At 38.8% G+C, this 27,163-nt stretch overlaps 2 protein-coding genes across 2 annotated transcripts in view; one reads left to right on the forward strand and one right to left on the reverse strand.

The window, feature by feature from the left end:
* The first annotated feature begins 923 nt into the window (after nt 1-923).
* Nucleotides 924-23,305, forward strand: tbx4 (T-box transcription factor 4). The gene is made up of 9 exons (XM_044119694.1): nt 924-1,120; nt 4,663-4,808; nt 5,104-5,198; nt 12,178-12,297; nt 13,513-13,660; nt 20,590-20,742; nt 21,288-21,376; nt 21,855-22,090; nt 22,178-23,305. The coding sequence occupies exons 2-9, from the start codon at nt 4,665-4,667 to the stop codon at nt 22,840-22,842; spliced, it is 1,650 nt and encodes a 549-aa protein (XP_043975629.1). The 5' UTR covers nt 924-1,120; nt 4,663-4,664; the 3' UTR covers nt 22,843-23,305.
* A 3,559-nt stretch (nt 23,306-26,864) lies between these two features.
* The window catches only part of brip1 (BRCA1 interacting helicase 1), a 77,746-nt gene continuing 77,447 nt past the window's right edge, over nt 26,865-27,163 (reverse strand). The window contains exon 25 of the mRNA XM_044119691.1: nt 26,865-26,998. Within this exon, the coding sequence (XP_043975626.1) occupies nt 26,915-26,998 (84 nt within the window). The 3' untranslated portion in view covers nt 26,865-26,914. The remainder of the gene's footprint in view (nt 26,999-27,163) is intronic.

Raw genomic sequence — 27,163 nt, forward strand, 5'->3', positions numbered from 1 at the left:
CTCTCTTCAGCTTGACACAGAATGTTTCAGTTGAATCTAAAGAAAAAAAAAAGATGATATTTTTTGTTGTTGTGACTATTTTCAAACATCTTGTAACACTTTAGCTTTTAAAAAAATCCAGTTTTTAATCCGATATTTAATGAGATCCAAACAACCTTCAATTGTTTATGTATTTATTTTGTTCGTGACATTAAGGCTTAAGGACCTTGGAAATTCGCGGCCCCTTCTAATCAGGCGGACGGGATTTGCCCTGAGGAAAGCCCCCTGTTAGAAAGTTTCATGCAAATGGGCTCATGTTGTTTGGATGACAAAAACATGATGCGTGAAAATTATTCTGCTAAAATGTTATCGGGCCATGTTTATTCACAGCTTGACTCCCTCCATAGATGTCAGAAAGGTCTATTCTTACTGCAGCGCTTTAGAGGACAAACAGGTTGACACTGATGTGAGACTTTATCATAGTCAAGGATCAACACCATACAGTATTGGTTATTTATTTGACATCATGATTCATATTTAGTTGTAGATCTACGGAATTTTGCATTGTGGCCATATAATGAGGTGGTCAGGAGGCAGTAATGAGTCCCACTGATTTGGGTGAATGAGCAGCCAGGTCCAGGCAGTGACGGGACTGTTTGTCCAGAGAGGCAGGTGTGGATATTAAAGTTCTGAGGCCGCCTGGGAAACTCCTGCTCTGCGACAACTGGAGGGCCAGAGACAGGGAGACCAATCACGCTCTCCGTTGCTTTCACACTGCAGAGAGCCAATAGTTGTGTATGTGTGTCTGTGTGTAAGTGTGTGTGTGTTCAAGAAAAATACTGAGCCCCCACCGAACTCCCCCCCCCCCCCCCCCTTAGGGTGCAGAGAGCGCACTGCACAGGCGCAGAACGCAGCTGGGGTTCTGGAGAAGCTGAACGGTTCTAAACAGAACCGACACGCCGACAGTACAGCCACTGCCAGCGGACTGCTACAGCCTTCAGCACCGGACCCAGAGCCGCGCGTGGGCACCTCTCCTGCCTGAGCGTGCAGCCGCTGACTGAGGGGAAGCCAGGCCGCGAGACAGATAGACAAATCATCGTCATCATCAGCGGCGCGCGGGGATGATAGGTGACCGCATCAGGTAGGCTGCAACCGAGCGGCTGCTGCTCACCAGCTGCCGGGAACATTTCTTAAAGATCAGCGAGGCGGTCTTTAAGAAATGGTGTCAGGCGGTGTGGTGAGCAGAGCGGCGGGGATAAGAAGGTCAATATTCTAGGCAGGACTCAGAGCCGCGGTCAGGACCTTCTGACAGGGGAAACGCTCAGCCTGACAGCGAGACGGAGCTCCAGCTTCTTCATCACTTCTTTATTTTCGCCAGAAGTAGCTACTCAAAGTCCTGCTAGATTTACATTTCATTTCAATTATTTTTGTTCAGTCAGAATGTTTGTCTGGTAGGAAACGAAACGTATCTCTCAAAAATAATAAAACTGTGTAAATGGAGTTATATAATATAGGCTACATTGCATACTTGCTTTTATTTACGTTTATTAAAAATGGAGTGTCTAAAATTATTGATAGCCTTTTTAATAATGAGTGAAAGGGCAACCTCTTCCTAAAATGCTGACCACCTTTTTGTATGTTTCCACTGGTGTTTTTGTGATAACCGAAACGTGTTTGAGGCTGACAGCCTCCTGGCCATCACCCTAATCTCTGACTCCTTCACAGATTAGTTATCAGATTCTGGTCAGAAGTTTGGTTCGGCTACTCCAAAAAGTTAATTTTACCACCAATAACAAGAAACGTGCTGGAGTAATTAGATTATTAAACATAAAACCGCCAGGAGTAATGGCAATTTGAGCTCAAATGTATATATTTTTCTGTTTATGTTTTACTATTTCCTCTTTCTTTTCGTTTTCATTGACATTTTACAAATAGTGTACGGGTTCAACTTCTGCAATCTCATTTTAATTCTAATCTTTTAAATACTACTACTACTAACAATAATAATAATAATAATAATAATAATAATAATAATAATAATAATAATAATAATAATAATAATAATAATAATAATATCATCCTCATTATTATTATTATTATTATTATTATTATTATTATTATTATTATTATTATTATTATTATTGTTATTATTATTATTATATATTGTCAAACTGATAATTACTCCTCTGAATTATTATAATTCAGAGGAATGTCTTTTTTCCAAAATAATTATCTCAAACAATAAGATTTTATAGCTATTGTAATTTAAAAATGTTTATTTCTTTGCTCCTAAATATCAATTTGCATACATATTTCCCTCAGAGCAGTTAATCTGGGCAGTCAAAGTGCTTTGAATGTATTTTTTGACAACAGTGTCTTGGTATTTTGGGCCTAATAACTAATGGCTACATGTCAGATACAGCGGGCCGATCAACAGAACCAACAGAATCCTCTGGTATGTTTGTTGCAGCCTTTGACATTGTGGCTTTTGTCAGTTAGTAATATGCTTTGGGGAATATTTTAAATATTCACTGCAGAGATAGACCACATGACCTCTATAACTATACTTTCCCACATGAAATGTATGTGCATTGATCAGTAACAATAATGTTTGCTGTACAGAGAGTTTTTTCCTGGTGAGAGTTCCAGATTTGTAGACATGTGATTAGTAACATTGTTTATTACTGCTGCACAGGGCGCTACTTCTTCTTCACTTAGGCTAGAAGTGTTTTAAAAGCAGCGAGCTTTAAAGCAAACACTTCTCAGCACCAGCAGAAGGTACAGTCCAGACTCCTTTATGGATTTTAGACACATTAAAAAACTTCTGAACATGCAGAAATGATGGTAGTCTGATTTCGTATGTTTCTAGCTTGTTCGAGGCAGTAGTGCAAATACTTTAACGCTGACAAAGAAGAGCTCAGTGTGGCTCATGATTCCTGGTTCTACTGGATCAGTGAAAGGTCCAGATTCACAGTGTGGCTGCTGCTCTGTCAGCTGTTATCTTTATTAGCTTTAACAAATGTCTCTGTTCGTTTACATTGCATGCTTTCTGGTCCACTTTGTTGGCTTGGAGAGTGGCCGTTCTGTTTTCACAGGGCCACTGCACCAACAGTCAGCCCTGAGGAATAAACAGCAGCAGGTTCTCAGGGTCTGGGAGACAGTAGCAGGACACACTGCACTGGTTTACCTGTGGGCAATCACTTTCCATTTAATAAAGGATCAGTGAAGATTACTGTAAATGAGTCTAACGTGCAGGAGGTACAGGTTTTGAAGTTTGCTAAATGTTTGTTGATCTGGGGTATTTTGAGACTCCTGATGCTCAAACTTTAATCAGATCAAACAGGCAATGAAATGATTATTTTGCCCTAATTGTGAAATTTAATCTGAAGCTGAATTCTAAAAGTATAATTTTAGTTGTAGGATGGGAAATTTTAAATAGTGATTATGTGGGTTTTTTTATTTTAATTTTTTACTAATTTAATGAATTTAATTTATTTTGTAGGGAGAACATCTAATTTTGAACACTTCTAAACAATACTCCAGATTTTCGGCTATTTATCATCTGGACAATGTTTCAAAAGGTCTATTCAATGAAGGTTAAAATGACTTAACAACATAAACTATCAATAAATACAAAAAACACAAGCAATACAATCTGTAAATATAAAATAAGGAAACTACAAGACAATCATAATGTATAACAAGTAATTAAAGAGCTCTTATTGTCCAAAATAATAATGTATTATTTCCTGAAGAACCAGAAGAAGAATTGGATCATTTTTTAAAATCTGTACCGTCTATACTGATAACAGTAAACCTCTCTAAACACGCTACTTTAAACGTACATTTATGTATTTTGTTTTCCACATTATACATACTCATGTTCCAGAGTTAAAACAGCGTTTTTACATAATTATAACTTTATCTTAATAAAACAAAAGAATTTAAATGACTGTTGGATAATCAGCAGATGCTCTTTGATATCCAAACTCAAAGTTGTTCATTTACATTTCCTGAACTTGGCTAATATAAAGAATGACTGAGAGGATTTAATGTGGTTATTTGTTCAAATGAAAACTTTGGACAAACACACACACTCACGCCCACACACACACACAAAATAATAATAATACTGATGATGATGAATTTTTCAGAATAAAATTTCACTGCATTTCAGGTTATCACTGAACTATAACAATATGGAAATAAATTGTGTTGTTAAAAAGAATACATTTACAAAATAAATATGAACAACTATAAATATGAAGATATATTTTATTAATGATTTAAAAATAAGGCATTTTTTTTATAGCGTGACGACAAAAAATGAAAATGACTCAGTTAAAATACTTTGTTTTTTATTTTCATCTATATTCAACCCAAAAAAAGACTTGAGTTGAACAAAACCGAGACACAACGTAAACAAACCAGAGACTGAAAACATAAAGCTTAGAAGCCGACAGGAAGCTGCCATTTCACAGATCAAATATATTTTCCTCATTAATCAAATCACAAATGAACCTGAATGAGATCAGCCAGCGGTGGTGGTGGGGCATGCAGGAGAGCAGCCACTCTTGGCGAAGAGTCCCGTTTCAGGTCTGCAGCATGATGACCCCTCCTCTGACCCCTGAGTTATCTCCTCTCTGATAAGTCTGACAGCTGAGTATTTGTGTAATGCTGCAGAGATGCTGCAGGAGAAGGCTTCAGCTGTGACGGATGATCGTGTGAGCCGGGTCCAGGCCGACGGCGAGACGGATCTGTTTCCAGACCAGTCCCAACTTGGTGCCCCCACAGCTCCCAGCGCTCCCACCTCGGCTGGGTCTGACCAGGTACAGATGGAAGCTGCTGGCTGACCTCCGTTCTGGCTGTGTTTAAAGAACGCTATTATTTTTCACTGACAGCCAGAGGTTCTTTTAATTAGAAATATGTAAGTTTGATGGCAGTACAAACATCTGAAGTCAACCTGCGACCAATTATGCACTAGTTAGTGAAATGCTGGAATCTATTTACGTTTAAATACATAGTTAGAATATTTTAGTATCTCATTTTTCAGATGCTGGCAAGTAAAATTCAGCTGCAGTGGATGGTTGGAGTTATGCAGAGGGATTTTATGTTGTTTTTCAGAACATTGAAAACATCAAGGTGGTCCTTCATGAGAGGGAGCTGTGGAAGAGGTTCCATGAGGCTGGAACTGAGATGATCATCACAAAAGCTGGAAGGTCAGTAAAAGCTTCATGTTCTCAGTCTGTAGCAGATCTGTGTGTGGCTTGGTTTTCCTACTTGTGGCTTGTGGAAAAAAATTGTGTTTTTATAGGCAGAGGGATGTTTTTCCTCTGCTAGTTGAGGGGTCCAGAGTAGGACTGAATTTGTTATGAATCGGATTAATCGCAATGAATCGATTATACAAATAATGATCAACTAATTTAGTAATCAATTCATCATTAATTTGAGCATACAGACTCTAAAAAAGGCCATTTACTGAAAGAACAATGGATTAGGAGCAGTAATGAAGCCAGAACTGTACAAAAAACACAAACATTTTATATTTAATATTAATTCAATAACACAATGCAAAAAATTGTCGCCACATCCAGCAGGAGTGAATCTGCTGGGTTTGCTTAGACAGAAACATTTTAATCTACTTCAGTAAATAATTGAGCACAGTGCACGGTTTAATAACTAGGATCAATTGGAATATATTTGTGAAATTAAGTTATTTTTGTAAAGTGCCTTGAAAAAGAATTTGTTGTGAACTGGTGCTATAGAAATAAATGCAACTGACTTGAAATAAGAACCTTCCTTGCCTATATATTCCTCTAATGGCACTTTTAGCTTCACCTGGTTCAAATTCTGGACCTTCATGCACCTTTTGCTATCCAATTCTTAACTGGTAAATCCAAAAAATTATCAACAGATCATCCTACAAGCTATGTAGGCAGAAAGACCTGAGCTTTTCACATGTAGATGTTAGAGGTAAATGTTTTAGCAACATATGATCAAGAGTTCACTAAAGGAATGCTGTTATTCCATTCTAGCTAATAAGAGGTAGGTAATAATCTAGGTAATAATTTTCTTTAAAAAAGAGCTTAATAATTTGTTTATGTGCATACTTTGATGTAATAATCATTAGTTACAGCCCTAAAGTTACTGTTTGGACAATTAAAGTAGATGCTCCTTGTTTCTATAGGTAGAATGAAGTCACTGGGGAGTTCTTAAGAAGAAAATATCTGTTAATATAAGTGTGTATGGGGGTGGGTGTGTGTGTGTGTGTGTGTGTGTGTGTGCGCTATATTTGTGTTACAGATTACCTCACTCTTAGTAAAAAGCGTACAAATCATAACACCTTCTTACACTGGTTTATAATTGATGATTTTTATCATTCTGTTTGAAGAGAACGATTCAGATTGAAAAGTGATACTTAAGTTCCAGGCTAAAAACTCTAAATTGGCATTAAAGTTTTCTGTAATTATCCTTAATGCAAACTTTGTTTGAATTATAAAATAATATATTTTAGAGTAAAATGGGATCTTTTAAACTAACATAAAGGTAAAGCTGGAGAGGAATGGCAGCTCAGCAGATGTGCCCAGAGCAGCTCTGCCCGGCAGCAGCTACATAGTCATAACTGTAGTTGGGTTTTTTCCAGGGATGGATAGTGAAAGGTATTGGAGCCCAAAGTCCAGGATTTATGGATCACAAATAGTGATAGAGTTCAGTTATGATCTTTTTGCTGAAAGAAATAAAGTTTTCTACACATCACCAAAAAAACCAGCTCAGTGTTTTATGTGCTGAAAGCTGCTCCCGTTCTTCAACATTTGTGGAGAAAGTAACAGTAAGTCTTTGTGATGAGAATGATACCTCTCTGCTGCCACTTGTGTGGACAGATAAAATTAACGGAGAGACGGAATGTTCCTGCCACATACATAATTGAAACCACAAATGACTGCTGGCCTTGTTGGATTTAATGCGGCCTGAGGATTACGTAGTGAAGCCTTTGGACATTAACCAGAGATTGAGAATACTCACATCGACCTCTGCCTCTCATTCCTCACTCAGTGAGCTTTATTCCAGTAAAAGGTCACCACATTTTTTTGCTTAGAGCTAAATAACTATTTAGAAAAACTATGGAAGATAGACTTTCTCTTCCCTGGCTGATAGAGTGGTTTCTGAAGACTTTAAATCCATTGAAGAACTATATAGTGATGCAGGCTGGAGGCTTTCTGGGTTTACCTGCAGCCATTCTGAGGCCAGACTGCAGCTGATGATCCCTGACTGGTTTTAGCTGGACATATTCTGCAGCTGCTTCTGCAAGTTCTCCTATAAAAATAGGATTTTGCATTTCTACATATTTCAATGTGTTCCATTATCACACTGGAATAAGCCAATGTGCCCTAATGTAAAATGTTTGCTTATTTATACAATTGACTTCTAATCTAAATTAGATTTTAACTAGTTTAGAAAATGAAATATTTTGCAATATTTTGTTTTTTGCAATATGAATTCTGATAACATTCTGAGTAACACAATTTTTGCTCTGTTATTTCAAAACCCTAAATAATTACACACTTCTCTATAGCTACATTTCCATTACAAATGCAAGCAAAACTTTTTCTAAATTCCACTAATGTAATAAAAAAAAAAACACTTTTGCAATTACGGTGTGTCCATTAATTAAGAAACCCAATTAAAATCACACATGAATAAGTTTGGTCACACAATAAGTCATTACAACAATAGTATCCTCCTACATAGTGGGAGGATGATGAGTGACTCTTGTGATGTGGAAAAAAAAAAGTTTCCATTGCAGTTTTGTGAAATATACTAATTTTGATAGAGCTGAAAAATCATCTCATCCTCACCTTTTATCAAAAAACTTTTTTTTCTAAAAGAAAAATGTTGAAATTTTGCATGTTTTCTAAATAAGCAAATGTATTTTCATAATTCCAATTTGGACAGTTAAATGCTCAATGGTTAGTCTGGGTCTCATATAGAATCCTAATAAAACACATGTTGCACAAATTTCTGATTGCTTATCAAACCTGAAAACAGTCTGTGACAAGCAAAGCGGGATTTGTTGTGAGCCATTCTTCTACTGTTGGACCAAATTCCCAAGCTTTGCTATTTATGCTTTCTTTTAAAATTGCCTGGTAGTTTTATGGGAATTTTAATAAAATCCATATTTCAAAAACAATAAATTCAAAATACATAAACAAAGCATTTTAATTTTTCCAAATATCAACTTTTTACACAGTTTAGAAATAATTACCAGAAATAGTAATATTTTTTTCAGAAAATAGTTTTGATCAGAAACAGCATGTCTGAGACAACAGACCCCTTGCAGTAAGTTTTAGACACTAACAGACCAATGGATTGATTTATAATGTGCACCAAGACAAAAAAAATGTGATGTGAGTTTAAGAATGCTATCTATGAGGTGTGAAGAGGGAGTCCGGAGGCGGTGGGGAGGAAGGACAGATGCAAACACACATTTTTAACATTTCTCCAACACCAGCTCGCTCCTATCCTCAAACAGCACCAACCGGGTCCAATGCTTGTTATGATGAGTGTCACTGTCCAGGCCTAATCCTCCCTCTTCAAAGCACCAGGCGCAGTGCAGTTCTTCCTTCACTCTCCTTCTTTGTACACAGCCCGTCAGAGAGCCGCAGCAGCAGGCTGATAAGAGAAATCCGGCGCCCTCACTAGGCCTGAGTACTACGTTTGGATCATTTCATCACCCCACACACACTTTAGCCCCCACCTCTGATGCTCCTTTTGATCTGGCCGTAGTGGTAGAGATTCCCAGAGAAAGAACGGATCGCTGGAGGCCCTACACATGGGGGACTGTTGGGAAAAACAGCTGGCTGGCCAGAGAAACACACATACACCCTGACACTGATATCACACATGTACTCTCCAACTGCTGTTTCTCATGCTTCTCTTAAACTCACTTGGTCACACCAGCAAATGGAGGGAATATTGTTTGTCTTTTGGTGATCGGCGGACCTGAACTCTCTGGCATTTCAAAATGTGTGTTGAACTGCCATCTTCCATCATCATGTAGGAGCGCTGCATGATGATGCTCAGAGCTTTTTATGCTGCTCATATTCTTCTGACCTCTTCGTCTTTTGTTTCTCCTTATTCCTGTTTAGAGTTCCATCATCAGTTTTAGACCATTGTCTGTACACAATGAGCTTACACATTCAAATAAAATCACAATAAATACTCTGAAGATTTCACATATTTAAATTCAGTTTCAATAGTCAAGTGAAATATGAGGAGAAACCGTGGGGTGATTCACAGAATGGTCCAAAGCTGTGAAATTCACTGCCTTCAATGTTCTGTTTTTGGTTAAGTTTAAGCTAAAGCAGGTTTGTTTAGAGCTGCCTACACCACATAGCATTATGTAAACACTCCTATGTTTCTACAATGGTTTGTTTTTATTCTAGCCTTTATTCTTAAATTAATGGAAAACACCTTGGCTCAGTAGAGACTGCTGGAAAATGTAAATTTGACTCATCGATTGATATCTTGATTTGACTATGCAACCTTCCAAAGAGTCTTCACATATTCACACACAAGTTTCAAAACGCTCCTGTGAAACAGATTGTGCAATATAAATAAATTTGGTTCAATTTGATTTGATAACTGGAAAAATCCATAGAATATTCATATTACTTGTAGTCACAATGAATATGTTGAGTCATATTGTACAAAGAGATCATTTTGATCTCCAACAGATAAAGGTTAGGAAGCTGAAGTCTGTATCAGGTTCCTCTGCCTCACTATAACTGATGGCAGATGTAGAATGATGAACGCTTTTCAAAAACTATTGGAGAGTGAGAAAACTTACAATCAACTACCTCCACTCACTTGTTGCTCTTATTAAATGAAGTAACGCAGGGCTGAGCTGACAGTGCTGTGATGGCTCTGCAGCCAGAAGGTTCTAGTTTCACATCGTAGATAGAGGCTTTACAGCTTCTCTCCATGCATACATGTGTTTTCCATGGAGATTCCAGCTATTTGTCTAAAAACAGTTAATTTGTTTCTCTACATGGTGTCCACCTGTGGTGTCCTGTGATGGTCTGCAAACCTGTCTTGGCTAGAGCCTTCACTCCCAATTTCTGCAGCCTTTTTTGTTTCCAATTCCTTTATTTTTCTCCATTCTCATTGTCAGTATAACAAGTGATTTATTTAGTCTGTATTATGACAACAAAGCTGGCCAAGAGCAGGCCGGCTGGCCAACCTTAGCTGACGTTGAAACAAGAAGAAAATGCACATATAAACTGCTAAAACCAGAGTTTTAGCAGTTTATATGCAGTTTTTTTTTTTATTTCTCATAAATGACATTTCTAATGTTGGATAAATCCAGCAGGCCTGTGGAAACCAGTTTAGTTTTTACCAAGAGGAAACAGCTTAACTTAGTTTTAGTTTCTTAAAAGAAACATCTAACCGACAAAACAAAATGCATTTAGGATCATTAAGGTTACATCTGAAATGCTTTGAGGCTGAGTTACCCGTTCACTGGTTTCTAACTGACAGTAAAAAATATTAGCTTAGCAAAAAACATGAACCGCTACACTGACACCTGAAGACCTCAGAATCCGCCTGACAAAAAATGAGTTTCATATTCCTTTCCTAATAAATGTATGAACAGATTTATGTGCATTTTATTTGCCAGGACTAACTGAGTCTCTTCCATATTGAAGCTCAGAGCCTCAGCCTCGCCTCCCCCATTATGACCATATTCTCCAAATCCAGGGCCCACATGTCTTGACGCAGGCCTCCATCTGCTCTGTCTGTGTGCTGGGAGAGGAGCCTGAGATGAGCCAAGGTCTGTTTTGAATGTTCCCCTAAGATTAACCTGTCTTTCAGTGAGGATGATAGCAGATCTGATCTGCCCCACTGATTGGATTTGAAGCCTCAGAGAGAGATTTAAATTACCTGCCCTCAATCCCTCTCCTCTCCCTCTGTCTAACGTAAGGGAATATTTACAGTAACATGATCGGAGACATGAGCCTTTGAAGATCAACAATTGAACCAATCGGAGAAGCAAGTAAGACGATGGGGTTTGCTGCGTTCCCATCAACCCAGATAGGCAGGCAGGCCTGCTCTGAGTGTCTAATGTTTGAACGCGTCGCTATGGGCAGTACCCACACACAAACTGCAGGCCCTACTGACTGCAGCCTCTTAAGCAATGACGAGCCAGCTGTTTAAACTGTCCGAGCCGGGTGCCATTAAAAACCACTTAGGGTTTTATAAGAAGGCAGACAGTTCTTTGTGAAATTTCCTTTGGTGCAGATGGGATGAAAATGTTTTTGCTTTCCCAGAAAAGGTCACCAAATGTAGCTTCCTTCTTGTATTTTACAGCCTTGACTTCTGTATTAGACTCTTCTGTCTTCTGGTCTAGAAGCATTAAGTGGATGAGAGATAATCCCACACTTTCCCTGAGGTTTTTCAAAAGCAGCTGTAAAGTTGAAAGAAAATCCAAGATAGTTCTACATTTTTACAAGTGGAAATGTGAAAAGATGTGGTGGATGTTTGTATTCATTTTAATTCATTATTCCCATGCTTTGATCTCTGTCAGTTTGCAGTTGTTCCATAATCTTCCCATTTTCTGATGAGGGATTAAGCGGCGCTCTGTAAAATGTTTAAAGATCGGTGTATTGTTTTAGAAGCTTTAAACGTCTCCACAGTCTCCTCCCTGCTGTTTGTTCACTAATGCTCTCCAACAGACCTCTGGACTTTTGCTGAGATCAAATTAAACACAGCTGTATCTTTCACTAATTAAAGGCTGTTGGTTATGTCTAGTTTTATTTTGTGGCAGCAGAATGAAGAGGTCTGAGAACAAATGCATGTTGTACTTCTCTTATTTTTGCTTGTGAAAAAAAAAAACAGAATGATGTATCCTTCACAATTAAGTGTGACATTGTTTTGGTCTCTTTTTTTTTTTTTTTAAGAAAAACATAAATAAGGACATACTAATAGATTAAAGCCATTAAGAGATGCAATGAGATGCTGAGTGCAGCATCTCATTGCACTGAATTGATTGCTTTGCACCAATCCCTCATACTGAGGAACAATGTAGTGACAGTGGAGGGGAAACCTCCTAAACAGATCATCTCTGAGCCAGTTTTTATCTTTATAGGATGAAATAGATCAGAAGGTGAGTGTGTCTAAAGGTCTTTTTATTTTCTTAAACAGGAGGATGTTTCCTAGCTACAAGGTTAAAGTGAGTGGCATGAACCCCAAGACCAAATACATCCTTCTCATTGACGTTGTCCCAGCTGAGGACCACCGCTACAAGTTCTGTGACAACAAGTGGTAAGACTGGTAGAACAAAACTCCTCCCAGTAAACAGTGGATCAGTAACACAGCAACAGATATCAGAATTCTGAGAGAAAAATAGAATTTTGTCCCCCAATTAAAGATTAATGTATCAGAAAAATCCCCTGACACCACCAGCACTCAGGACCACTGTCCTTTGGTTGATGTCTGTAAACAGAACATAGTTCCTCATATGAGCAACATATTTAATTTTACACATGAAAAATACAAGTTTTACAATGATAGAGATGCAGCACAGACAGACAGGCCCACAACAAGCTTCTCTTCTCAGCACACACATCAAGCACATCTGTTCTCTTCTGGTTGTTCTATTTACTCATTAATGCTACTTATTGATGACAGTCCCCTTAAAAACAAAGAGTTCTTTGAGATTTTACAAATTTACGTCAATAATCTTTATGAAATTGTCCAACCTTTCTTTTGCATGTAAAATTAATAAACCATGATTGTAAAAACAGAGTATGTACAAAATGATGACTATAACGTACAATTAAACCCCTAAATGTAACATATTGTAAACATCAAAGTTCATTAAGATAGCAACAAAATGAAAAACGGAGAGTAAAATCAGAGAAATGATCAGAAAAAAAAACCCAGCTGCAGATGTTTGACAACTTAACATGGTTTGTATTTGTTTAAACTCCCTCAATGAAACAAGCTTCTTCAAATGTAGCTGACTTTGACACTAATTACTGCATGATTATTTAAATTCTTTACTTGCACCTTGGGACAAGCCCTTGCTTATTTTGGGGACAAATATGGGAAGATTCTGCACTTTATAAAAATATTTAGTATGTTAGATATGAAGGGAGACCAAGAACAAGTAAAACTAGTTGGCACTCATACCATCTGAATAAATATTAAAGTTTGTTACTAATGGAGCAGTAATGTGACAAATTGAAAAAGTGTGAGGTGTGAATACTTTTGCAAGGCACTCTAATACCAGAGCCTGGTGTTGGAGGGTTCTGCTGTTGTTCTGCAACATATTTAAGTTAGATAATTATTGATGATGTTTCTAGTGAGCCTCTTGTTATAAAGGATTACTGCTGTTCATATTAACCACAGTGATTTAATGCTTCACCATAATGCAAGAGGACGCTGTATCTAGTAAATTATACTCTTGCAGCCCTTTGGATGAGATCGATGTATGACAAGCCTCAACACTCCTCTAACATCCCAATGTGTTTTCAGGATGGTGGCTGGGAAGGCGGAGCCTGCCATGCCAGGCAGACTCTACGTTCATCCTGACTCCCCTGCTACAGGAGCTCATTGGATGAGGCAACTGGTGTCATTTCAGAAGCTGAAACTAACAAATAATCACCTGGACCCATTCGGACATGTGAGTACCTGACAGAGAGCATCAGGGTCTAAAAAATAATTTACATGTAGCTCTCATCTTAGTGAGTTCCAGAAGATCTAAATGTCAATTTAAAGGGGCAGTATTATGTAGGTTCCAGGCACACAGTATCACTTTATAGCACAATCAAGTAACTCATAGAAAGTCACTAAAGTCACTAACTTTAGTTGTGCCAATTGAAATTCTGAAAATAACTGTGCTTAATGGACATATGCTGAATTTGAAAAAACTCACGTTTTTGATAAAAAGTTATTGGGCTGGGATGAGGTGGTTCTTAAACCATATCGAAATATTTGTATTTCCCAGAATTGCAGTGGAAACACTTTTTTTTTTTGCATCACACAAGTCACATGATCAACAGCCGGATGTTACTACTGGTGAAAACCACAAAGAAAATAACAGGAAGTGACTTCTTCAGAAGAACTTTGGATTCAACACGTCCACAGAGTTGGACGTGTCATTCTAACGTGTTGAATCCAAAGGTCTTCTGTAAAATCATTAACTACAATTTCCCCAAAACACCACAGATGCAGCTGCTCCTTACAAAGGGCCTGTTGCTCCACCACCTGATGTCTCCTCTTATGGCTGATAGATGATGAATGTAGTTTTGTAATGTAGTTGAATTACAAAACTTACATCCATCGCTTCCAAGATTTTTAACGACTTATTGTGCAAACAAGCTTAGTCATGCTTAATCTTAATTTAATATCTTATTTGATGGAAGCACGGCGATGCGGAATACAGACAAAGATATGTGCACATTTGGCATGGAAACTTCTTGTGTTACCTTCAATTGCTATAAAAATGCTATATGTATCAAATTTGACTTTAAAGAAATTAGATTGCAAGATATAATCCCTCTGAATTGGGCCTCTGTCTCTGGTTGTCTCTCAATCCACCTTCAGGACGTCATCAGAACAAGGCTCCTGTACTAACAATAGAAAGGTTAACTGGATTCACAAAGAAAAATATGAGAGTTGGAAGTAAAGCAAAGGAAGTAAAGCAGGCTATTTTTTATAACTACATGGTATTTATGTTAAAATATTGCCCTGGCTGGTCACTATTATTTTTTTCCTTTTTCTGTTTTTATATATTTCATATTCTATTTACTTGACTTGATTGTCTTTCACTTTAATGCTGTTGCAAAAATGTATCCATGTTGGGGCAATAAAGGATATTTATATTCTATTTTTCTAAACCCTCAACAAGAGTGAACACCTAAAATCCTGGAAGGTTTAAAATAACTGAGCACATAACAGACACAATAGAACGTGACACTGATATTACGGCTTTTGTCCCTAAACATTGTGCTGAAAAAACTGCAAAACATCATCATGTTTCCCAGACCGGAGCATGCAAACAGATGGACGGACAGGAATGAGTAGATGTGCTCTAATTTATCTAAAATACATATGCTGGTGATTATTACACACTCACACACACGCACACCCACGCCCGCTCGCACACACACACAAAGTTTGTATTTCTAGACATATTAAGACTATTGATTTCTATTAGTTTTAAAAATGGTATTTTCCCTAATCCCAACCATTACTAATCTCTTTCTTACCCTAACCTTAATCAAAACTACATTCACACCTTGACTCTAGACATAACTCCTTGCCCCAAAACAGCACTGCTCCGTATGGGGCCCAGGTTTTGAGCCCCATAAGGAGCAGTGGCTTCTCATAGAATATTATTTGTTTTGGACTTTACAGTGTATTAAATACAATGCTACAGACACAATCAGTTTGAAAATTTATGACATTCTTCCAGAATTAAAAAGCCACTTGAGTCTGTTCCAAAATCAAGTTCCTCAAGTTTGAACAGAAAAGTTAACCTGATATTCTTCAGAGTAAGCTATCTACACAAACATATCTATTAATAGAGTTTCAAAGAGCAAACTTGAATCAGTTCTGTTTTAGGATAAACAAAACCAAATAGTCATCCAAGACAGTTTCTTCACTTTTGGTGAAGTTTAAGCCATTTAAACTTCACTTGAGATGAGCAGCACCATGATGGAGAGCCTCATCATGTGCTGACTTCTAAATGATGGAATGGAAGGAGAGAATGAGTGCAGAGGAGAGTGTGTGAGGAGTGTGACTGTGGCAGTTCTCCCCAGGGGAACTCTGGGATAGCTTGTCTGAAGCCATCCCATCACTGGGCAGGCTCATTAGGTTCATAACCTCTCAGATCAGTGGTGGAGCCTGTTGTCACATTGGGTTGAGAGCCTGGGCAGTGAAAAGGTCGAGTAATGAGAACAGAAGGAATCGGAGGCCGAGCAGGGGACGGCGGGACCAGGAGGTCTGCTGCTGTCCACAGAGGACAACAAATCCCCATGTCTGCTCATTATCTTCATTACACAGTATACAACAATCATTCTCATCTTCATCTCATAATCCCTAATCAGCACAATCACAACTCTGAGGAAGTTCACATGTGTGGGTACGGAAAGTATTCAGACCCTTTAAAATTTTTCACTCTCTGTTTCACTGCAGCCATTTGCTAAAAATCTAAAAAGTTCATATTATTTCTCATGAATGTACACTCAACATTCCATGTTGACAGAAAAAAACAGAAATGTAGAAATTTGCTCAGTATTGAGTACAAGCTCATTTTGATCTCATACAGCAGGGGTGGGCAATCCTGGTCCTGGAGGGCCGGTGTCCTGCAACTCTTAGATGTCTCCCTGGTCCAACACACCTGAATTCAACAGCTGAATCTCCTCCTCAGTGCAGTCAGGTCCTCCAGAGTTCTGCTAATGACCTCATTAATTGACTCAGGTGTGTTGAAGTAGAGACACATCTAAAAGTTGCAGGACACCGGCCCTCGAGGACCAGGATTGCCCACCCCTGTCATACAGCCATGAGTCTTCCTGGGAATGATACAACAACTTTTCACACCTGGATTTGGGGATCCTCTGCCATTCTTCCTTGTAGATCCTCTAAAGTTCTGTCAGGTTGGATGGTGGATGTTGGTGGTGCCATTTTCAGGTCTCCCCAAAGATGTTCAATTGGGTTTAGGTCAGGGCTCTGGCTGGGCCAGCAGAAAATGCTTTTAGAGTTGTTCTTTGTTATTTTAGCTGTGTGCTTCGGGTCATTGTCTTGTTGGAAGGTGAACCTTTGGCCCATTTGAGGTCCTGAGCACTCTGTGAGAGGTTTTCGTCTAGGATCTCTCTGTACTCATCTTTGCTTCAATTGTTACCCTGTCCGTGCCACTGAAAAAAATATCCATAGGATGATGCTGCCACCACCCTGTTTCACTGCTGGGATTGTAGTGGGCAGGTGATGATCAGTCAATACTCATACCGCTTAGAATTAACACCAAAGTTCAATCTTCATCTCATCAGACCAGAGAATCTTATTTCTCAGTTTGTGACTCTTTCATGTGTCTTTTGGTAAACTCTATGCAGGCTTTCATATGTCTGGCACTGAGAAGAGGATTCCATCCAGCCACTCCTCCATAAAGCACTGACTGGTGGAGGACTGCAGTGACAGTTGACTTTGTGGAACTTTCTCCCATCTCCATCTATGGAACTCAGCCACAGTGACCTTTGGCTTCTTCTTTACCTCTCTCACCAAGGCTTTTGTTCCACGATTGCTCAATTGGATGAAAGAGTTCTGGTCGTCACAAACTTCTCCCATGTAAAGATTATGGAGGCCACTGTGCTCTTTGGAACCTTAAGTGCAGCAGAAATTCTTTTGGAATCTTGACCAGATCTGTGACTTGCCACAATCATGGCTCTGTGCTCATTGAACAGTTCCTTCCACTTCATGATTCTCATTTGCTGACATGAGCTGTGAGGTCTTATAAAGACAGGTATGTGCCTTTCCTAATCAAGTCCAATCAGTTTAATTAATCACAGCTGGACTCCAATGAAGGAGTAGAACCATCTCAAGGAGGAGCAGAAGAAAGGGACAGCATGTGAGTTAAATATGAGTGTCACAGTAAAGGGTCTGAATACTTATGACGATGTGATATTTCTGTTTGTCTTTTTTAATAAATTTGCAAAAATTTCTACATTTCTGTATTTTTCTGTCAAGATGGGATGCTGACTGTACATTCTTTAGAAAAAACTTTAATTCAGCAAATGGCTCCAATGAAACAAAGTGAAACATTAAAGGGGTCTGAATACTCACCTAATTAGCAAAGACTTGTTTTTCACATAGAGAGTGAGGTGTTATCAAGTCCTATCATCGTGTTACAGACTTTCCAAAGATTCTGCATAGATTCTAGTTGACACTAGGCTGTGAGGTCAACTTGTGACCTTTAAGTGAGGGTGGCAACATAAAAGAGACTAATGAAAGGAAGAAGTTCTAAGTTTATCTAGCTACAAGCCATATAGAGATGCAGCAAACATGTGGAGGTTTTGGTCTTCATACAAAATGCCATTCTTGGTGCAAAATAATATACTCCACATGACCTTGAACACACCATCCCGGCTGTGAAATCTGGTGCAGCATCATGACATGGTAATGCTTTTCTTTTCTTCAGCAGAAACAGGAAATCTGGTCAGAGTTTCAGGGAAGATTGATGGAACTAAAAACTTGTTAGAGACTGCTGAATACTTGAGACTATTGTGGAGGTGAAATTCTGCAGGTCTGTTCTGGGAATAGGTTTAGATGTGTGGAGGTTCTGTATTGGCTGGAATTATTCAAGACCAACAAAAAGAAACTATACTGACAATCTTGACCAATGTGCAAGAGAAAGATATATCAACAGAATTGGTCTGTCGGGATTGATCCATATAAGACAAAGAATATAGTTTAGCTGATTTATTCATAGCCACTGTCATGGCAGTTAGTTACAGATACCTACCAAGATGTCGGTCAGCTACAAAGTTCCAGAAAGTGTGATGTCATATGATAACTATGTATTACCAATGTTTGCCCGTGGCATATGTAACGCACCAGTTTGACGCTATGAAACTTACTGAAAATTGGAGGAAGTTCAAAGCATCTCTTCCATCTATCATAACAGGATCAGATTTCAGACTCCAACGTCTTTTTGCCGACTTCCTAAGTAAACAGCCACACAAAAGTTAAAGAGGAGCAGCAAAAACAAATTAGATGGATTAGCAGAGCTTGCTGTTATCCAGGCATGTTACTGAATAGTATCACCTCTGTTGTCTGGATAATCAGCTGTTATTATGCTGTGACAGTCATGAGAGTGTCATACATTCCATTTTCCACACGCAGGATGAGATTTGAGCAAATGTCTTCAGTCAGGGGCTTTCTCATATTAGTTGCAAGACTGACTGCTACTGGAGATCCTTCATGCCCACAGTATCCCCATCTACAACAACCCTTTGAATATATGTATCTGGATGATGAATAACAACATTTCATTTTCTTAGGTAAATAAAATAATTGAATTAAATCACACTATTATCTCTTTCAACTGACTTTAATTTCACTCATTCCACTTGTAAATGGGTGAATATCAACTGCAAAATGAGGAAGGAGTCATTCAGTGTTCGAGCAAAGCGTAGCAGCCCACGGCCTTTTCAACCTTTGCCTCTCTTTGGGAGCTCCCTTGAGGTGAAGGCTTCTCAGTATAGTCTAGAAAGGGAGGAGGGGGCACTTGATGTTCATAGTGGCTGACAGGGCTGGACCAGTGGTGACCCTGCTCTACTGCTGCTAATGGCTGACTGGGCACAGCATGGAGCTGCGATGAGCAGAGGGATGTCAGTCAGCTGACCTGCAGCCACCTAACAACCTAAACGCACAACACACGCCACCTGCTACACAGCTCTCAGAGTCCCCATCAAGTCAGATGAAATATGCAAAGATGGAGTTCATCACTTATCTCAATGACTCCAACAGCTTTCTGCTCAAAAGCACCAGATTCAAAGAAATATTTAATAGGAAACACTTGGTTTTCTGTCTGATATAGATTCAATCCGACAGCTCTGAAATTCACCTCTATTGTATCAAAGCTGAATCACAGTAATAAGGGTATGAATCACCTGCCAACCACATATTTCACCACCACCACCTATCAGAGTCTGAGACAGGTAACATTGCTCTAATGTGCAGTCTATAACCATAGTAACCACAGTACATAGTACACTGTGTCCACAATTACTAAGTAAGTTATAGTTTTGAGGATTCGTTTTATTGTTGAACAACTACAATCCCAAATGTTGATAACTTCTAGCAATTTCAAGAGTGCTGCATCCCTCTGAAAGACTTTTTTAGAGTTTTGGACGTTTCAGAGTCACTTTAATCTATTTTTTGGCCCATTTTGCTTGAGGAAAAGAAGCTGCCTAATAATTCTGCACACCTTGGTATTAGGTGGATCTCCTTAGGCCCCACCCTATTAAACAAATAGACATCAGCTGATATGTTTATACTCAATAAACATTAAAGTTTATACAACTTGGAGATGTAAAATATGCATGAAAATGATGATATGATCAAAACTGAAACTTTCCTAATAATTGTGCGCACAGTGTAAACAAAAGTTGGGGTCTGTCACAGAGATGTGGTCCTTTGTGCTAACCTGCATCATAAACAATAGCTTAAGTTAAACTTATACATGCTTTCTATACTACAACACGGCTTTTTAAACTGATCTCAGTGTGAATCTTTAATGTTTTCCGTTGTTTCTTTTTTACAAAACACAACTAGTGCTGCTGATTTTACAGGCTAAAAAGATGCAAATGTTGCTCTGCAGGAACAGCCCCGGTTGGATTCTCTGAACACAGCTAACTCTGACATAACAAATGTCTTCATGTCACAGGCTTATTTTACCAGTGTCAATAAATAATCTTTACATATGTTTATGGTTTCCTTACCACTGTCTATATAAAAACGGATGTAGAAAGCTAAATAACCCAAGAAAATGTCTCAGATTTATGTTCTGTTCCTCTGTGGCTTCAACTAAATGTGGCTTCTTCCCTTTCCCAGATCATCCTTAACTCCATGCATAAATACCAGCCCAGGCTCCACATTGTCAAAGCTGATGAAAACAACGCCTTTGGATCAAAGAATACTGCCTACTGTTCTCACATCTTCCAGGAGACGGCCTTCATCTCAGTAACATCATATCAGAATCATAAGGTATACAAATCTGACTTTTCATTTTCCACACAGTCAATAGCTACAGCTATTTGGAAGAGATGTTTCATGCAGTGCTTTAAGTACAAGAAATGTTATTGTGTGCCTTATCTAACATGGTCGTATCTGCATAAGACTGCTGATCCAAATATTTCTTAGATTAGATGGCTCTGCTGTTGGTAGCTGCAGACTGTGCTGCTGCTATGTATTGCATTACAATGTCACACTCATTCAACACTCCTGTGGTTGACGAGTGTTCAACCACAGGTGCTTCCTTTATAACTTAATGACTTAGCATGTCTGCAGCTTCCTGAAGAGTTGGATAAGAGATGAGTCAAGGGTCCCACCCCCCCCACTCCATGTCTGAATCTCAGATCTCAGTTTCTGATTAAATTTGAGATCTGCTAGCTATAGAAACAAAACACTTCTACTGCTGTGACATTTGAAGATCCTGTTCAACACACCAAATTTGCTTATTAGTTCTAATTATTGGCATGCTTACTGATTTAACCCAAAAAGTCTAAGAGTTGTACTAAAATGTTTTTTAGATCACTCAGCTGAAGATTGAAAACAACCCCTTTGCTAAAGGGTTTCGAGGCAGTGAAGAAGGAGACCTGCGTGCTTCCAGACTAGAGGGGTACGTTTCTACAGTAAACCACCAGTGAAGAAATTATCTCATAAATCCTTAACATATTACAACTCACTCTATGGTTGCACCGTTTGCAGTTTTCTGGCCGATTACCAACCCTTAAAAATCCTGTTCTACAAATTCTGATTTTGGCCGATACTGATATTTTTTGTCTAAAACATTGCTAAATATAGTAAGAAAGTCAACTGAGTTGGCAACAGTGGGGTGACTATAGTTAACAGCAAATGTGCAGACCTGGTGGGCAGGTCTGTCAGTCAGACTCTCATGGCAGAGCAAAAGAAGACAGTGGCTGATTTTCAGACCTTTGCCAAGAGCCGATTCATTGGTGCACCCCTAACTCATACCCTTGATACCAGCATACTTTTTATTTGCATAAGACTGTTTTGGACAGAAGTCTGTCCTTCTCTCTGAAAATGTTGACTTTTCAATGAATGTCTGACAAAGTTGTTCTGTTCCTGATGTTTAGGAAAGATTATCCAGTCATTTCTAAGAACATGGTTCGTCAGAGGATCATCTCCTCACACAGCCACCTGGCAGGGAAGCTCCGGGCTGGAGTATTGACCAGCCATGCTCAGGTCATGTCTTCTTATCCGTATGACACAGGAGTTTCTTTGTCAAACTTAGAATCCCAGGATTCTCTCTCCAACCACTTTCCTCCGAGCAGAGATCCCAGTCTAGTTTACCACTGCTTCAAACACAGAGGTACATTTCTGTTTTTATAAGGAAATAATACAAAATCAAACACTGTATGCAGTGGTCCACATGTCAGCTGACTTTATTGCTCTGCAGATAACAGCCGACACCTGGAGCTCGGATGCAAGCAACCATATCTGGAGTCGTCATCGGTGATGTCAGAGGAGCATTTCTTCCGTTCTGCTCCCTCCTACGAGTCGCCTTTGCTCTCTCGTTCTTACTGCGGCGAAGCCATCACTGCCAGAGAAGCTTGCATGTACAGCGGGATGGAGGCCCAGCCCGGAGCGGGGCCAGGGGTGGCAGAGAAAGACGAGCGGACCATCTCTCCTTCTGTTAACTGCAGCATGTGGGCCCCGATGCAGCCATATTCCCGCTATGGCGTGGAGGCCGTCCAGTACCAGCCCTTCACCTCTCACCCCTTCTCCAACACCGCAGCGGTCCACCCTGTGCTGCCACAGCCGGCCTCAGCAATGTTACCCCGACCGCAGGCCGACCTGGGCGTCTACAACTCAGCTGTGGTTCAGAGGGGTCTGCCGGTCATACCGCAGTCATCCTCCTCTTCGTCCTGCTCTCCAGTTCTCACTGGTTCCAGTGACGTAATAAGTCATCAACCTTTGTATCACAAAAAGTCAGGCTCCCCACTCCAGCCTCTGAAAGAGTATTCAGCGTGTGCTAGCCAGAGAATGTTGCCTATCCGAGATTCTTCCCATCAGTACCAAGTGGGGCTGAGTAATGCAGGAAGTCACTGGACTGACAGCTAATGTGTGGATAAACCCATCTGTTCAGGTGAAAAGTTATGAAAGGTTTCTGAAAGCCCAGAGCAGCTGAAGATACTGAAGTACGATGACACTGAACAGCAGTCACGGTCTCTGTTGAACTGCACTGCAGATCTGTAATCTACACAGCCTGTATACTGAACAGTCAGCGCCCGCCTCTCCACTTATACAAACAGATGCTGCAAAGGCTGGAGACGACTCCGAGACTTGAATACAAACTGTGTGTATGAGGAGCATAACATGTCTAACACACACCCAGGTCACAACAACAAGCCAGGAGGAGATACACTCAAAATATGGAAGCAGGAAGATGAAGAAAGCATAAAAGGGAAAATGATCAATGATATTACTATCAATATTTTCTGAGTTGCCTTTTAAAGTTGCGGTATGCAACTTGTATAAAAATATTTTGGTAACACTTTATTTGAAATGTTGTGAATAAGACTGTCATGACATAATACCTGTCATGAACATGAGTAAGTCTTCATGAATATTTATGACTGTTGTCATAAAGTGTCATTCAGTAAATCATGACACTTTTAATACAAAGTTGACATTATTCAAAATAATTTCAGCTTTATGACTACTTGACATTAACCAAGAAATCATAATCTGACATAAATTTATAATAAAATAATAAATTTACTGATTAAACTTTAACAATTATGTAGCTTTATGTTATTAAAGTTTAATCAGTAATACTTTTATAACAAATTTATGTCAGATCATGATTTTTTGGTTAATGTCCAATTGTCATAACAAAGACATTGTGAATAATGTCAACTTTGTATTAAAAGTGTCATGATTTACTCAATGACACTTTATGACAACAGTCATAAATATTCATGAAGACTTACTCATGTTCATGACAGGTGTTATGTCATGTTTATAATGGTGTTATGACAGTCTTATTCACAACCCGTCAAATAAAGTGCTACCAATATTTTTAACATATTTGTTGAAAAAGTTGTGCCATGTTGTGACGGTGTGGTGTGAGACAGATAATCTGTGAAGAAAATTGAGCTCCTCTGCCGTCTCCCAGAAACAACCAATCAGAGCCCAGAGGTATCTTAGTTCTGTCAATCATCCTCCATGAGGCACTGCTCATCCCTCCTTCTGTTTTTCCCCTTTGCTCGCTGTTATGCTGTGGCTAGCACAGCCTGTCCTGAATGCTAAGACTAGTTAGCATGGCCAGCCATGACTGAGGATGATATATAGTATAGAATACTCTATTGTTTTTTATTTGGCTTCTTGATCTGGGACTTGAGTCCAAATTTCATACTACAAACAAGCAAATTCTATCTGGTATGACAGATAGACACCTGGAGTGGTAAATTGTTTCTCCACCATTAGCACACTTAGTAGCAAGTACATGGGATCCATGGACAGCACTAAGAACCTCCTCCTGGCTCTGATTGGCTGTTTTTGGTCGGGAGTGGTGGAGATGAATCTTTTCACAGATTATCTGTCTCACTACATATTGTCACTACATGGAGACAGTTACAACAAATATGCAAAAAGCATCTTTTTTTTAATAAAAGCTGGATTCTTCAGCGTTAATGCCACAATATGTTTTCCTAGAATGCTTTGTTACATACTGCTGTTGTCAAGTTATTGAATATATTATTGAGAAACATCTTAAGTATTATTGCCATGACACCTGGATGCAGTTAGTGATACCATGACAGGTGACTCTCTATAATAAAGGGTCCCCAGGTATTCCCAGGGTAATTATATATTTGCAGGTCTGATAGAATAAAAATTAAAACAATGCATGAATAAATAAAGAATAATGGCTTTGTTTTCAGGTTATAATGTGTCAGTTTGGATATTGGTTGCAAACTTAGTGCCTGTGACAAACAGAGAACAATAACCTTAAATTATTTAAAATAATTATAGATTTTAAATATGAAAAGCTGTTGCAGACAGACTGATATGTTGCTGTTTCACAACTAACTGAATGATTGATAAAGATGCAGAATCAACATATTTTTATTTAGCTTGACCTCTGGACATCTGAGCTGAGATAAAGGACTGCATCCTCCAGCACGTTACCGTCTGGACCTAACACAGATTATGAAGGAACGCCCGTAGCAGGAGGGAGAGAAAAGATATTCTGAATGCCTTTCTTATATTATAACTCTTAGAGAGAAATTAGAATTGGTGGGTCAAAGCTTTAAATCAATCAGCCGAACAAATTCTGCATCCAAATCCAGAGTTTATCATTATAACAATTCATTTGCCTGTCATTCAGAGCAAAAGGAACTGATAGGTTCCTCTCCTTTGTTTATTTGGAAGATCAGCAGTCAAACATTCAGATCATTCAAGTAGTGCTTCTAAAAAAGATTTTATATAAAAAGGAAAAAGTAACTATACAAATCAAACTGTATGTATAAGCAGAGTAGTTTTACACTTGTTAACAGAATATTTATAGAAACTCATGTCTCTTCCAGCAGTTTGATTCTAACCATTTAATTTCCAGTCAGCTTTATTTGGTGTTATTTTCCTAATGGATTGAGCGTAGTGTGACTGTCACCACACAGCTCAGATTCCTCCCCTATTGCCAGAGGATCCTGGCTGATTAAGTCATGTCAAACATTTACGGTCTAGGAATTCCAGATTGCAAGTCTGAGAAATGTTAGAAATGGCAAACTCCTGGATTTTTGCAGAACCTGCTGCATATAATCAGGTTCTTTACAACCTGGTGATATGCAGTCAGTTTTATTGACGTAAAAAAAGATTATAATAGTACTTTTCCTAACCTTTTTATATTCACTTGCAGTAGTCTTCAAAAATAAAACTAGGAAAATAAAGGCAGTTTAAATAAAAAGAGAAAAATGTTGACACTGTTCTGGTCATTTTTGTCTTCTCTAACAATAAAAAGAATACTCAACTGTGGAAAAGTGGAAGATGTGTACAGAGTTCAATTCAAACAGTTTCCCACTTCCTGGTGTGATTTAAGCGCATGAGGGGTTATTTCTAACATTTAAAAAAAATTTCTTTGTGATTCTGCTGCCTTGCAGTTCACATTTTTGCAGTTTAGTATCAATGTGAGTCAGAATGTGAAATAGATTGCAATTAAAAGAGAAGTTGTAAAAAGTCTGCTGAGAGGAGAGATTTGACAGCAGGATGGGGTGATCAGAGCGCTGTGTGCTGTTTTACCTCCTGTTGGATCATGAGTTATGCAGGTTCTGTTTTACATCAGCACCTCTTCCTCTATCTCCCTCTCAGCTGTTCATGCAGTTCACATGAAGGGAGTTCTGCTCTCAGAGCAATCAACAAATCATCAACTGGCAATCTTCAGATGTGGAACCTGATAAAAGATCAGGAATACCTGAGATGAGTAAAGCACAGTTTCTTGCTCTGATCAACTTTACATAAACACTCATACTGGGGATTTGTTGTTGTTGGTGTAAATCATATTAATATTTAGTGTAGAGAATTCTGAATATTTTTTCTGAGTAGTTAAAATAAAATTAGATTTGTGTTTTATGTTACAATTTATTCGAATTCAGGCAAGAATCACTTTATATTATCAGTCATAGAAAAAAAATTAAGTATCCTGCTTTTTAAACCAAAACAAAAAAGGCTAAATATATATATTATATACAAGCACATGTAAAACAATGACCAGCACTAATAATCCAACAATCAAAAACAAACCATCCTGTTTCATTAAAGGGTCTGCAGCACCATCCTGCTGGAACCATTGGTGCTGGAAGTGGACCAGCTGTTCAGACTGAGTCAGCGGTCAGCATGTAAATGACATCCATTTCCTCTGACCACCACACTGTCTGCATCAGCTGATGTCTGCACTGTGCAGTGGAAGAAGAGCTGCAGGTACGCCTCTCTAACCTGGATCACCACTCCTAATGTCAACTTTACATCTGATCTGTGTCTTATAAAAATAATAAATAATTACATACTAAAAAATAAGAATTCTGTACAGCACAAATGACAAACAATACCAACTGAAGATAAAACATTTACTAATTGATGGTATTTATGTGAAAGCGACAAAGTAGAGATGAACACAAAAGAAACCGAAATGGTGCGTTCAATGCCCCGAAGAAAAATCTTCCATTTCAGTTTTTCCAGAAATCAAAGAGCAGAGGTGGACTGCAGCTGGGGCCAGCCACATCTGCAAACAACAAAAGGATAAAGTCAGATTTTCAATTAAACATTAAGATATTACCTTACTATTTTCTTGAACGTCTTTGCTGAAATCCAGCAGTAGACCCTGCAGAGTTTCAGGTGAGGTTCCCTACACATCAAAAGGAAAGTAGCTGACACCAAAGATCCCTGA

This window comes from Gambusia affinis, linkage group LG06 (genome assembly GCF_019740435.1).
Source record: "Gambusia affinis linkage group LG06, SWU_Gaff_1.0, whole genome shotgun sequence".
In the NCBI taxonomy this organism is placed as follows: Eukaryota; Metazoa; Chordata; class Actinopteri; order Cyprinodontiformes; family Poeciliidae; genus Gambusia; species Gambusia affinis.

What these genes read in the sequence shown, in the direction of transcription:
- tbx4 (XM_044119694.1), top strand. Translation starts at nt 4,665, where the DNA reads ATGCTGCAGGAGAAGGCTTCAGCTGTGACGGATGATCGTGTGAGCCGG. An exon ending in ATCATCACAAAAGCTGGAAG is followed by an intron (nt 5,199 to 12,177) that starts GTCAGTAAAAGC and finishes TTTCTTAAACAG; the next exon opens with GAGGATGTTTCCTAGCTACA. An exon ending in ACCTGGACCCATTCGGACAT is followed by an intron (nt 13,661 to 20,589) that starts GTGAGTACCTGA and finishes TCCCTTTCCCAG; the next exon opens with ATCATCCTTAACTCCATGCA.